This window comes from Prionailurus bengalensis, chromosome E2 (assembly GCF_016509475.1).
Source record: "Prionailurus bengalensis isolate Pbe53 chromosome E2, Fcat_Pben_1.1_paternal_pri, whole genome shotgun sequence".
In the NCBI taxonomy this organism is placed as follows: domain Eukaryota; kingdom Metazoa; phylum Chordata; class Mammalia; order Carnivora; family Felidae; genus Prionailurus; species Prionailurus bengalensis.
This window is the reverse complement of record NC_057352.1, coordinates 7,266,367-7,280,268: the sequence shown is the minus strand read 5'-3', so window position 1 is coordinate 7,280,268 and position 13,902 is coordinate 7,266,367. Positions and strand designations below refer to the sequence as shown.

At 54.0% G+C, this 13,902-nt stretch overlaps 1 protein-coding gene and 1 long non-coding RNA gene across 3 annotated transcripts; one reads left to right on the top strand and one right to left on the bottom strand.

The window, feature by feature from the left end:
- Nucleotides 1-8,202: 8,202 nt before the first annotated feature.
- LOC122494787 (cytoplasmic tRNA 2-thiolation protein 1) lies at nt 8,203-12,384 on the top strand. 2 transcript variants are annotated; one of them, XM_043600236.1, is made up of 3 exons: nt 8,203-8,310; nt 9,669-10,213; nt 11,794-12,384. In XM_043600236.1, the coding sequence occupies exons 2-3, from the start codon at nt 9,706-9,708 to the stop codon at nt 12,366-12,368; spliced, it is 1,083 nt and encodes a 360-aa protein (XP_043456171.1). In that variant the 5' UTR covers nt 8,203-8,310; nt 9,669-9,705; the 3' UTR covers nt 12,369-12,384. The 2 variants fall into 2 exon arrangements, with proteins under 2 accessions (XP_043456171.1, XP_043456170.1); XM_043600235.1 differs by having other exon boundaries at nt 8,280-8,404.
- Nucleotides 11,181-11,882, bottom strand: LOC122494810. The gene is made up of 2 exons (XR_006300277.1): nt 11,770-11,882; nt 11,181-11,373 (listed from the first exon to the last, which is right to left on the bottom strand). It is a non-coding gene; the product is annotated as an uncharacterized LOC122494810 (long non-coding RNA).
- Nucleotides 12,385-13,902: the final 1,518 nt, after the last annotated feature.

Genomic DNA, 13,902 nt, shown 5'->3' with positions numbered 1-13,902 from the left:
CTGCTTTGGATCCTCTGTCCCCCTTTCTCTCTGCCCCTCCCCGACTCTCCCTCTCTCAAAAATAATACAATTTTTTAAAAATAAATTTAAATTTTGTTTTTAATTACAAAAAAAACAAAGACACTAAGTTCTGGGGTGGGTGGTTCTGATGCAGCAACACATGATCAGCAAAAACTCTCCATCACCTCTGGGGCCACCAGCCCTGTAACTTCTGCTTCCAGGTCCTGCCCTGCTCCCCAGGGAGTCCTACTGGCCAGAGGCAGGGCTGGGGAGTGTGGGACGCCCCAACAAGCTTACTGATGTAGGGTGGGATGAGGGGGCAGCTGGGCAGGTCCTCCTTACTGGTGTCCACGGGGGGGATCTGGCTGTGGATCCTCTCTCCTGCTCGCTCTCTCTCTCTCTGCACCCCACTTCAAAATAAACTTAAAAAAAAGGGGGTGGAGGAGGAAACAGATCAAGAGTAAAGAAACAGAGACTAACTCTGGGCAGTAACACTTAAATGGAGCCCTGGAGGACGAGGAGGAGGTGGAAAGGTCCAGAGGTGGGCAGGGGGAGGGTCCAGGGGCATTGAATGGTTACACACAGGCCGGTGTCCTTGTCAGTCAGTCCACAAGCACGCTTTTAGATGAAGCAAAACATTATCTCATTGGATCTCAAATGTGGGGCAAGACACGAATGTCATCAGGGACAGAAAATCCTTAAAATTTTGGAGCCCTGAAACGAGAGTCCAATTTCAGCTGCAAACTCTCTGTTGTGGGACAGGCAGAAAGAGCTACCCACTGGCAGAATTTCTCTTCAGCTTTCCAGCTGGAAAGACAGCTTACAAAGGAGCGTTGTTGATAGAAAACCACTCCTGAATTCGGACACCCCTCCTTTAAGCAAAGCGAGAAGAAACAAAACCCCCAAACATGGCGGAAAAGCATCCCATTCACACATAGAAGACAACGGATCGTCAAGTGCCTCTCAGGAACCTCAGCTGGATTTGGTGCTGCCCTTTGGGACCAAAACCAGTGTCTGAAGCATCCTGGTAGACTTGCCCCAGCAGCCATTTATGAATGTATTTGCTGGGCTCAAAACAGCAGGGCTCACCTAATGCCCGTTTCCCAGCTGTGAATGCTGCGGGTGTGGACGGTGCCGTAGTCCTGCCATGCTGGCTGGTGTCCAGCTGCTATGTAAACCGAGCAGGTGCCGACAGAGACTTGGAGGTGACTGTTTCCCCTTTCTAGGCAGGGGGTCAGTGAACTTGTAGGAACGAGGAGTTTTCCACGGTATATGTGCTCTTGGGAGCATGATTATTATTTTTTTTTTTTTAATGTTTCTTTATTTTTGAGAGAGAGACAAAGAGCAAAAGTAGGGGAGGGGCGGAGAGAGAGGGAGATACAGAATCCAAAGCAGGTTCCAGGCTCTGAGCTGTCAGCAACAGAGCCCGACGCAAGGCTCGAACTCACAAACCGCGAGATCATGACCTGAGCCATAGCCAGACGCTTAACCGACTGAGCCACCCAGGCACCCCTATTATTATTTTTTTTAATGCTTGTTTATTTTTGAGAGAGAGAGAGCACAAGTGGGGGAAGAGCAGAGAGAGAGAGTGGGGGTGGACACAGGATCCGAAGCAGGCTTTGTGCTGACAGCGAGCTTGATGCAGGGCTTGAACTCACCAACCGTGAGATCACGACCTGAGCCTAAGCTGGATGCTCAACCGACTGAGCCACCCAGGCGCCCCAGACATGATTCTTCACACAGGATTCAGCTGCATCTGGTGGTTTCTGTGGAGCCCGCAACTAAGCAAGCGTGGATACGTACCATCTGATGTCAGAACACCCAGACCCCCTCAGACCCACATTTCCACACTCCCTCCTCCTCCTGCGGGACAGGAAAGGCTGCTATCGGAAGTGTGGTTTGTCTCCTGGAGTGCCCAGTAAACATAACCCCTCCCTCGCCACAGGCACTGTAGAGCCTGCGAGTTTTGTAGACTATGAGCCATCATTTTCTCATTCCTCGTTTTATCACAAATCCCTGTTGCAAGTACAGAGGTTATGACTTAAGACAGGGTGTTACTGTTATTTGGGCTCTTGGTGGCAAAAATTTAACTGTGAACAATGATTTCCTTTATTTTTATTTTGAGAGAAAGAGAGAGACACAGAGAGGGAGGAAGAGAGAGAATCCCAAGCAGGCTTCATGCTCAGCAGAGTCCGACTCGGGGCTCGATCTCACGACTGTGAGATCATGACCTGAGCAAAAATCAAGAGTCAGACGGGTAAACAACTGAGCCACCCAGGCGCCCCAACTATGAGCAATTATTTTTTTTAATGTTTATTTTTGAGAGAGAGAGACAGAGACAGTGTCAGCTGGGGAAGGGCAGAGAGACAGGGAGACACAGAATCCAAAAGAAGGCTCCAGGCTCTGAGCTGTCAGCACAGAGCACGACTCGGGGCTTGAACTCAGGAACCGTTGAGATCATGACCTGAGCCGAAGTCAGATGCTTAACCAAGTGAGCCACCTAGGTGCCCCTGAACAATTTTTTTTTTTTTAAAAAGAACTTGGCAGCATAACTGTGTGACTATAGGTGTGAAAGCCTAAGAGTGTGTTCCTGTTACTTCTTCAAAAAACAGAAAAGGGGGGCGCCTGGGTGGCGCAGTCGGTTAAGCGTCCGACTTCAGCCAGGTCACGATCTCGCGGTCCGTGAGTTCGAGCCCCGCATCGGGCTCTGGGCTGATGGCTCAGAGCCTGGAGCCTGTTTCCGATTCTGTGTCTCCCTCTCTCTCTGCCCCTCCCTCGTTCATGCTCTGTCTCTCTCTGTCCCAAAAATAAAATTTAAAAAAAGTTGAAAAAAAAATTAAAAAAAAAAAAAACAGAAAAGGATCCATTCCACTAGTGTTGAAAGGTGAACCAGCTAGGATAAAATCAATTGCATATGGTTTCCCAAAGTTATGTAAGATTTCAAGAAAAAAAGTCTAACGTCTTAAACAGCAACCTTCACACATGTTATGTGACTCAAATTAGCACACCCACATTTTCCAAGTGACAGGTTTCCAAGTTTCATTTAATAAGGTGTATGTGCGTTTGGAGAAAGCAGGCTCTGTCTGGCTGCCATGTTGTGTCTGTACATCCCTTAAGAGCCTATTATGACCCAGGAGACCCAGAGTCTCCCCCAAGGAGTCTAGACTCTCTGGTTCCGCCCAGGAAGTAGTCCCTTCCTCCTGGAGGGTTCCTAACATACTCCCCGCCCCCAGCTCTGTTTTTGGAGTCAGGCTGAGGGGGGCTGTGGTTTGAGGATGCCAATGCCTAGCGTTCTCTCTGCCCCAACCCACGTTCATCAGGTCCCTCTTTCACGAAAAGGGAGAGGGCCTCTGGCTGACCTGTCACACACACTACCGACCCTCCCAGGCCCACACTCTCCAGAAAACACATGGCCAACCAGAGGGAGGATGCTGAAACCAAGCCATCCGGAAGCCCCTCATTCCCAAGAAACTCTAACATTAGAAATGTGGTTCTTCTGTAAGAATGAAACCTATTTTCTTCTTCACGGGGAAGTTCTCTTTCGGGCTGGATCTGATAGGCTCAGACATACATGCCCCAGACCAGACTGTGTGTTCGCTTTAAAGCAACCCCTGAGCTTCTTGATGTACGTTCAAGAAGGTGGGAAACGTATCTGTATATATAGAACCTGTTTTATCTAAAAGAGGTCTTCAGAATGGGGTGTATACACAACTCCCCACACAGGAGTGTACGTCTACTCTACCCCTCGAAGGTGACTCTTGGTCCATGTCGGGACATCCTGTATTCAGAACAACCAAAGCATTACAGCTTAGAGGAGCTAATTAAAAAAAATAATAATAATTGGAATGTTTTCAGGGACAAAGTTCTCAAGTGACACCAAATAAAATATTCAGGTAAAAAATTAATGATCCCCATTAGACATGGTGTGCATTTTTCTCTTAGGTACCTAAAGCTTATGTGAATCATGTCATAAAATAGTCATTCTATTAACAAACAATCCCCATCTCCTGTCACCTCATACAATGTATAATGACTTCTGGCTCTGAGTGACAAGAAAAAAATTTAATGTTGAAAAATGTCAGATATCAATTTAAATTTTTAAAAATATTTATCTATTCATTTATTTTATTCTATTTTTTTAAATACATTTATTTATTTTTGAGACAGAGACGGAGCATGAACGGGGAAGGGTCAGAGAAAGAGGGAGACACAGAATCTGAAACAGGCTCCAGGCTCTGAGTTGTCAGCACAGAGCCTGATGCAGGGCTCGAACTCACGGACCGCGAGATCATGACCTGAGCTGAAGTCATCTGCTTAACGGACTAAGCCACCCAGGTGCCCCTCTATTCATTTATTTTAAAAGAGAGAGAGAAAGAGTGCATGCATGTGCAGGGAAGGGGCAGAGAGAATTCCAAGCAGGCTCTGTGCTGTCAGCGCAGAGCCAGATGCGGGGCTCGATCCCACAACCCTGGGATCACGACTTAAGCCGAAATCAAGAGTCGGACATTCAACTGCCTGAGCCACCCAGGCACCCCAACAATTTCCCCTAATCTAAACCAACACTAAGCTTTTAGGGTTTATAAACTAATGTAATCCACAAAGGGAGTCCTCGAACACTAACCCAGTGTGGATCCATTTCATCTTCAAAGCCACCCTTTGATTTCACAGATAAGGTCACTGAGGTCTAAAGTCACTCAGATGTAAGAAAAGAGCATGAATCTGAATCTAGGCCTCTGTGTGATTCCAGAGTTCTTTCCACTGCCTGGTTGAGGGGGTCTTGGGGGCTGAAGGTGACAGAGGTCAGGAAAGGATTCCCCAAAGAGGTAGCATTCTGGGTAGTTCCAGAAGGGTAAGTAGGCATTCAACACCAATGCCAAGTGATGGAAAGACACTCTAGGCAGAGGGAGAAGGAGTCACCAGAGAGCTTGGCACGCGTAAGTAGTGGAGGTGATGGCAGCCAGATCTAAGGAGCACTTACTGTGGCCCAAGAGCTGTTACAAGTATTCATCAAGTGTGCCCTCTTCTCAACCTCAGGACTACTGACATTTTGGGCATGTTAGTTCTTTGCCATTGGGGCTGTCCTGTGTGTTTGAGATTTGTAACACTGCTGGATGCCAGTATGCCTCAACCCCAGGTGTGACAACCAAAACTGTCCCTGCCAAATGTCCTCTGGGGGCGAAAATCATTTCAGATTGAGAACCACTGCTCTCATCATGTGAAGGCTGTACCATTATTATTTCTACCTTACAGGTGAGAATATGTAAGCTGTCCACAGTTACACAACCAGGTTGGTAATCCCACGATCAGAACCAAGCTGTTCTGTCTTTAACCACAATACCACGTGGCAAGTTTCCTGCCTGGGCTTCATGCTCACTGGGCTACAGATCACAGTAGGGGACAAGAAAGGAGAGGTAAGCCAGCAACATCTCAGCAAGGGCCTTGAGTACTTTGCCTGTTCTGTACGAGGCCTTGTGCCTAGACGCTGGGACCCAGATGCAAATCCAACCAAAGCCCTCTTTCAAGGAGCTCCCAACCCAAAGAGACACTGAAACAGTCACAGTCACAGCCCAAGGTGACGGGGCCTCTGACAAAGTGAGCCTAGAGGTGGCTTGTTAACGCAGCGCAAGGTAGGATGGGTCCCGCAGTCTACCTGGAAAAAGTACATCCACATGGCTACTCGGATGACGAACAGGAATCAGTGTGGTGGGGAGGAGGGGTGAGGGAGGGAGGGTCTTCAGGAAGAGAGGACAAAACGTGCAAACACCTGGCAGAAAAGTTACTTCACTGGCGATTGTGGGGGACCTGCCAGAATCTCAGGGATGGGAGAGGCTAAAATGTCATCAAGGGCATGGTTGCAAACACCAGGCTGAGGGATTCAACCTTACCCTGCAGGTGATGAGAGCTAGTCATCTGCCCTCTCCAGAAACCCCCAACACCAACTTACAGTCTTTTCCACTGGAATATTAATTAACATGTTGCAGCAAACAAAACATAAAAATGTTTGCAAAACATCCGTGAGGAACCTCTGCCCAAACTGTGCCAGCTTGCTGGTGAATGTGGCCACTAAAGACTACAGTGACTGGTCCCATTCTCAACACTCCCAACCACTGCCACCCCAGGGAAGTGACATAAGGGACCAGCACACTCCCACCCCAAACACTTATTAAGCACCAAGCACTGACCTTCATGCTTTATATGATGTTTTTAAATATACTTTTTAATGTTTATTTACTTTTGAGAGAGAGAAAAGGAGAAACAGACCACAAGTGGGGCAGGGGCAGAGAGAGAGAGGGAGACACAGAATCTGAAGCAGGCTTCAGGCTCTGAGCTGTCAGCACAGAGCCTGACGCGGAGCTTGCACTCACGAATCGCAAGATCATGACCTGAGCCGAAATCAGTCGCTTCACCGACTGAGCCACCCAGGCACTCCCAAGCTTTACATGTTAACTCATTTACCTCTTTATCCCAACAACTGCTTTATCACCCCCACAGAGGACACTGAGGCACAGAAAGGTTCAAGGTCGCATGACTAAGCAAGTGGCGCAGGCTGGCTTTCATATCCTCTTGTTGCCAATGACGTCTAGTCTTGAGGGTAATCCTTGTTATTAACTTCTCACTCAAAAGTATACAGGTGGTGTTGAGATCTACTCAAACATTTAATTAGAGAAACTTGCAAAGTAGGAGACTAAAACCAACACAGAAACACCTCAATTTGTATACTAGTTTTGGGGCAGAAAAATGAATGTACATCACAGAAGAACACCACTCAGGCCAGCGTTCCTCGGCTTTGGCACTATCGTTTCAAACTGGATAATTCTTTGCAGTAAGAGGCCAGCCTGTGCACACTGTATTCAGCACCACACTTGGCCTCTACCTACCAAACACCAGTCCCACCCCTGCCCTGGTCCGTGGTTGTGACAACCAAACACGTCTCCAGATAGTGCCAAATGTTCCCTGGGGCACAAAACCACCCCAAACTGAGGACTGGCTTAAAAACTGTCAGTTTTGAAACTTCATCTCCTTTCTTGAAGAGAACTATTAGGCTTGGTCCCCAAAGAGAAGCCGACCTTGATTAGGAGAATTAAATGGGAGGAGAATAATGAAAGTTTACTGTTTGGCGCATACACACGTGCCATATTAACTCATTTATGTTCACAAACAGCCTGTGGGGCAGCCTCTGTTGTTAGGCGCACTTTACAGAGGAGGAATGTGAGACGGTACGTGCCGAGCACCTGCTAATTGCTCAGCGAGCGCAGTTCTTTCCCCCATGTCCTGGCTAGCGGCACTTGTAACCTCTGGGTTCCCGCAGCCCCTGACATCTGGTCCCTCCACATCAAGCTTCATCACCCTCAACTCCCCACCCAGGCATGACACTCCTGTGTCCCCCAGGGCAGGACCCGGCACACAGGAAGCCTCAGGAAATCACTAACGTAGGAGCCCGATAACCAGGGTTCAACCCTCGCGACAGCTTCAGATACTCAAATGTGCCCCAGCACCCGGGAGAGTGCTCGGTTTTTTGCTTTCGGAGGCTTGTGTCCTCGGAAACCCTCCGTGTCTTGGGGCTCACCTGTCCTCCATCTCGAGCTCTGCCTTCAACTCCACAAGGCTGGAGGTGCGCGCACTCGTCCGTGCGCTACACCTGAGCGTAGCTGCCCACTGGGTTCCGCCCCCAGCCCGGTACCCGCGTGGGGAACCGCAAACCGCCCGTTGTCGGCTCAGCGGACGCAAGGCGCCCCCAGCCCGCACCGCCGCGGCTCTGGGAACCCGCGCGCACCCACTCCCACGCCTGCGGGCGGAGCGCATAAAAGCCCACTTCGTGCACCCTGCGCCGGGCGCCGCAGCCCAAGCCTTGCAATGTGCGGTTGCACGCGCGGCCTCTCCCTTGCGTGCCCTTATCCCTCTCTTCCCCCCACCCCGACAACTCTCCAGTCGCACCATAAATTCTATCATACTTCCATAAGACCAGAAAATCTGGAAAGCATTCATTCCTTCTCTAGAATAAAGTGCACAGTGTACGGCGGCACACAGAAATCAGACGGCCCACCTGTTTTTGCGCAGGCGCAGACGGGAGACGTGCCGGCCGGGCCGGGAGCACTCTGGGAGACTTGGGCGGAGAGCGTGACGTCACGGCGAGGTTGGCAGCGTGTGCACCCAGCTGGTCTCGCAGCTGAAGGCGATGCGGGCCAAGCCGCCGCGCCGGCACCTGGGAGTCGTAGGCGGGTAAACCCAAAGCCTTCTGGGAATCGTAGTCCCTCCACAGGCTTCCGCGTTTTCTCGGAGCCTGGACTTCCCAGCGCGGGTTCTACTCACGTGAGTTTCCCCTCCTCAGCGGGCCGATCTCCGCTCTTTGTCGTGCTGCGGTGTAGGAGTTGAGGGTCTCCATCTTACCTTCCCACGCATTCCGGTAGGCATCCCTGGAGAGATGGCACCGCTCTCCGCGATCCCCCAACGCCTGTGTCCGGTGCCCCTGCTGACCCGCTTTGGAGCCTGTCTAGGTTCTGATTCCTAGCTTCCACCCTCAACCTGAGGGCGGTTCGAACGCAGCCTCCTCTGCCCTGGTTACAATCTAGAGTGATCAGGGCTGGCCTAGGGGGTGTCAGGCGGCCATGAGAGCCCAGAGGAGGCGCCAGACCCAGCTCAGGTTTCAGGAAAGACTTCAGAGCAAACAAAGGACCTCCAAATTACCATGCCCAAACAAAGTTAGATTCTCTGGACTAAACCTACGCCTCTCGCAGTATTTCCCTATTCTTCCCTCTTTCCCACGTCCTCCCCATGAAATGGTCCCACTATCCTTGCAAGTGCTGAAGGCAGAACTTTGAAGTCGTCAGTCCCCTGTTTCTCTCATTTATTGCCTCTTTCAACCAAGTCTCGTGTGAGTCCAACCTACTCTATTTCCAGAAGAGATCCAGAATATGACCACTCCTCTCCACTTCCACTGCCTCTACTCAGCCCTTAGCCACATTACGGCTCATCTGGACCATTGTAGGAGCCTCCTCACTCTCTCCACTCTCTGTTCCCACGCAGCAGCCTGAGGCATCCTGTCAAAATATAAATCACATCCTGTCACTCCACAGCTTTCAACCATCTAACGGTTCTCAGCTCATTCAGAATAAAATCCAACCTTTTCACCCTGCCAACCTCCAAGCCCCCGATCTTCTCTTGTCCTCACCCATAACTCACTTTCCAAACAACTGAATATAGGCCCTTCCCTTCAGGTCCTTTGCCTTTGCTGTTAACTATCTGGAACATTCTTCCCACCCTGATCTAATTGCCTGACTCCTTCTCATCCTTCTGGCCCCAGTTCAGAGGATAATTCCCTCATATTACTCCTTATATTTGTCAAGTGTCTTGGTTATTTACTTATCATGGGTTGGCTCCTCCCCTAGAACGTCGTGCCTGCAACCTTTCCTATTTTGTTCACTGCTGTTCCAGTATCCAACGCATTTTGGGTAGATGGGAGGCAATGAATGGATACCTGTTGAACGAAGGAATGAATGATGAAAAGCTTACGCTGAGACTTGAAGGTGCCAATCCTGCACATGTGCTGGGAGAGGGTTCCAGGCAATGGGTATATGCACTCTGGGCGCTAACCAGGCAGGCTCCCCGGAGGCATCGACCCCGCCATCCGGAATCCGCACGTAACCTGCCTCCCCTCTCTCCCTGTCCAGGGGCAGCCAACTCCTCCCCGCCCGCCCGGAACCCGCGATGCCCGCTCCGCAGTGCGCCTCCTGCCACGCGGCGCGCGCCGCCCTCCGCCGCCCGCGCTCCGGCCAAGCGCTGTGCGGCGCCTGCTTCTGCACCGCCTTCGAGGCCGAGGTGCTGCACACGGTGCTGGCGGGCCGCCTGCTGCCGCCCGGCGCCGTGGTGGCCGTGGGCGCCTCCGGCGGCAAGGACTCCACGGTGCTGGCGCACGTGCTGCGCGAGCTGGCGCCGCGCCTGGGCGTCTCGCTGCGCCTGGTGGCCGTGGACGAGGGCATCGGCGGCTACCGGGACGCGGCGCTGGCGGCCGTGCGGCGCCAGGCGGCGCGCTGGGACCTCCCGCTCACCGTCGTGGCCTACGCCGACCTCTTCGGGGGCTGGACGATGGACGCCGTGGCCCGCAGCACGGCCGGCTCCGGCCGCAGCCGCGCCTGCTGCACCTTCTGCGGGGTCCTGCGGCGCCGCGCGCTGGAGGAAGGGGCGCGCCTCGTGGGAGCCACGCACATCGTGACGGGTGAGCGCGGGCGCCGCAGCCGAGGGGCGCGGGGCGGGCGCTGCAAGGGGGCTGGGCGCGTGCCCAGCAAGGGGGTGAAGGAGACGCCGGGGGTGCCCGAAGTGGGGGATCTCCACGAGAAGGGGGTGCGCACGCCCGCTGAGGGTGCGTGGGCAGAGTGTGTGCGCGCCGGGGCTGGGCGCGGCAAGCCTTGAGTCACTGCCTTCGCTTTGGCGGTGGAGGCATGCAGGGGTGCTCTCCGGGGGCTGGGGCTGTGTTCCCTGCAGTTTTCAAAATGACATTCTCTGTGTCCCTTCACAAAAGGAGGCGAGTGAAGTGACACCACCCATCAGAAGCCATCTGTAGTCTGAAACGCAACTCTTTAGACCCCCCTTCTCTGTCGGCCTCTTCTCTCTGAGAACTTGAGAACTTACTCTCTCCCAACCGTTGCTTCAACACGTGACTGTTGACCATCTCCTCTGTACCAGAGGCTTTGTAGCCTCGAGCAATACCTAACCTCGGTTACCTCATCTGTAAAACGGGGTTATTAATAATATCGAGGTCCCAGGGTCGTTGGGAATAAAGTGAGTTCTGTGTGAGGCACTTAGACCAGAGACTGGCAAACAGCAGACCTTACAGAGATGTTTGCGTCCTGATGCTGCCCAAGACAGCCTCTGCCCCTGCCCTCCCATCATGTCCATAATTATAACCCGGTAAGTGCTGCTAAGGAAAAATCACACAGACTTTGCCAGTTTACAACAGGAGGACCCAGTGAAGGGGGAAGCCTGGAGTTAGGAAGTGTTTCCTGAGTGAGCCTGACCTGAAGGCCGTCTGAGTAACCAGTGAAGGGCAGACCCAGTTGTTGGGGTCTGAGCAGAGGAGGTGGCTGGTGCAAAGGCCCTGAGGAGGGGAAGTGTGGCCAACTGGAGAAGCCCCAAGAAGACCAGTGTCTGTCGGACCAGACAGACTCAAGCATAAGACGACAAGATGCAGACTAGGTAGACGTTTAGGTGACGTTTATGGTGACTGTTGGGTAAATACTGAAGCTCTCGCTGGCCTTCCCGCACGCGGTGATCCGCATTCCCCGGCACTGGGACAGCAGCCTACTTGACAACCTCCGCTGACCGTTAGAGGCCGCTTTGACTTCTCCGGTGCCGTGTGACGTACACCTTCAACTGAGACTGAAAAGATATTTGTGGCATAAAGCACTTCTACTACCCTCCTGAAAAAGCAGCCGGCACAGGGCCTGGTTGGCGATACGTGGGTGGCAAATGAGGGCACCCCGGGTTGCCTCCTGGAGGCCTGTGTGTCCCCTCTCGTTTCTCACTGTGCCCACCGCCCACCTCCACCAGGCTGTCCCGTGGTGCCCAGGGGTCTCCATGGCCCTGTCCGGCCCTCCCTGCTGTTCTCCACGCACCGCCCCCCCCCCCCCCATCTCTCTCCTGGTCCTGGCATCCTGCAGTGTCTGGGGGTGGGGTGGGGGTCTCCAGCCCGGGTCGCCCACTCTGTGCCGCTCTCCAGGGCCCCTCCCCGTCGGTCTGGGTCCCTGCTGCCCCACGGCGGCGCCCCCATCTCACCGGCTCCCCGTCTCTCTCCCCCAGGCCACAACGCCGACGACATGGCGGAGACCGTGCTCATGAACTTCCTGCGGGGCGACGCGGGGCGGCTGGCCCGGGGCGGGGGCCTGGGCTCGCGGGGCGAGGGGGGCGCGCTGCCGCGCTGCCGCCCCCTGCAGCTGGCCTCGCAGAAGGAGGTGGTGCTGTACGCGCACTTCCGCCGCCTGGACTACTTCTCGGAGGAGTGCGTCTACGCGCCCGAGGCCTTCCGCGGCCACGCGCGCCACCTGCTCAAGCTCCTGGAGGCGGCGCGGCCGTCGGCGGCGCTGGACCTGGTGCACTCGGCCGAGCGCCTGGCCTTGGCCCCGGCCGCGCGGCCCCCGCCCCCCGGCGCCTGCTCCCGCTGCGGGGCGCTGGCCAGCCGCGCGCTCTGCCAGGCCTGCGCCCTCCTGGACGGGCTGCAGCGCGGCCGGCCCCGCCTGGCCATCGGCAAGGGCCGCGGGGGGCGCGACGAGGAGGGGTCGTCGGGGCCGCCACCCCCGCCTCCCAGCGACCCCGGCTCTGCGCCGGGCCCCGCCGCCGGGGGATGCGGGGCTGCCTGTAAAGAGCGCTGCGAATAAACCCAAGGGACCTCCGCCCGGGCTTCGGTGCGAGGCTGGGAGGGGGACGGACGGGACCGGTCGCCGCCGACCCCGCAGAAGCTGGAGGCCGGGACTCCTGGGTCTGAGGGAGGAGGGGCTGGGGGCCGGGACTTCCGGGTCTGAGGGAGGAGGGGCTGGGGGCCTGAACTGGGTCTGAGGGAGGAGGGGTTGGGGGCCGGGACCCCTGGGTCTGAAGGAGGAGGGGCTGGGGATCAGGACTCCTGGGTCTGAGGGAGGAGGGGCTGAGGGAGGAGGGGCTGGGGGCCTGGCAAAGGGGCTGGAGGGGCCAGTACTCCTGTGTCTCAGAGCCGGTAGGAATTAGGGGGCTGCTTGCCTCATACTCTGCCAGGTTCTGGGCATGCTCAGGAGAGTCTAACGCTTCTGTAGGACCTACTATGTGTCATGTCTGCCTGTTGCACCATAAGCAAAACCGCTTCACTTGAGGGACTCTCATTTCCATTAACCTTGATGTTTACCTTTGAGCAAAGGGGCGGGGGCGGGTGGGCAAAAAACCCTCATTCCCCGCACCTGGTTGGCTCAGTCAGAAGAGCATTCCACTCTTGATCTCGGGGTCGTGAGTTCGACCTCACGTTGGGTGCAGAGATTACTGGAAGGAAAAAAAAAAAGAAAAGAAAACTTTAAAAAGAACTCTCCAAGGTGCCTGAGTGGCTCAGTTGAGCAACAGACTCTTGATTTCGGCTCAGGTCATGATCCACGAGCAAGGAGCCTGCTTGGGATTCTCTCTCCCCCTGTGCCCTTCTCCTCTGCTTTCGTGCACGCGCGCTCTCTCTCTCTCTCTCTCTCAAATAAAAAACAAAAAAAACCCACCAACTATCAGCCGTGGAACTTCTAGTATTTGGGAGAGAGGCATAGACAAATCAGTATGAAATCTGACCTCTGATGATGTGAGCTATGTATGAATAACAAAGAGCTTAACGCAAAAGTGTGAAGGGGGTGCTGTTTCAGTTTGGGAGGTCAGGGCCTTTTTGAGAAAGTGACTCGGGAGAAGACCAAAATAAAGCAAGGGAGGTTTCCAGCCACGACAGAGTATATCATGCCAGAACTTTTCCACTGAGGCCAACTGGAAAAGCAGCCAGGATCCCACAGAAAAGAGGCTCATTCTGCTGGAGGGGCCAGAAGCGGAAGCAGGCAGAAAACAGGGTAAAGAGGCTGGGGATCTGAGCAGAACTTTCAACGGTGTCATGGGACCGGACACAGAATTGGAGTGCAGAGCTACCTGGGCAGGGACTGGAAGGGCCAGAATCTGGGGGGAGGGAACAGTGTTGAGTCAGCCCGACACCTGCTCTTGTCCCCTGGGCAGCCTCATGAAACAGGATAAACACAGTCTGAAGTTCAGGGTCTCCTAAAAAGTAGAGGCCCAGTAAGCACCCGTTAGGACCCAAGTAGGGTTACAAATTTGAAGTAAGGGTCACCAGGAAGTAGGCCCATCCACAAAAACACCAGAACCCAGCTTCAAACACAATTCCAGAGCGGATTAAGAAGACTCCTGACT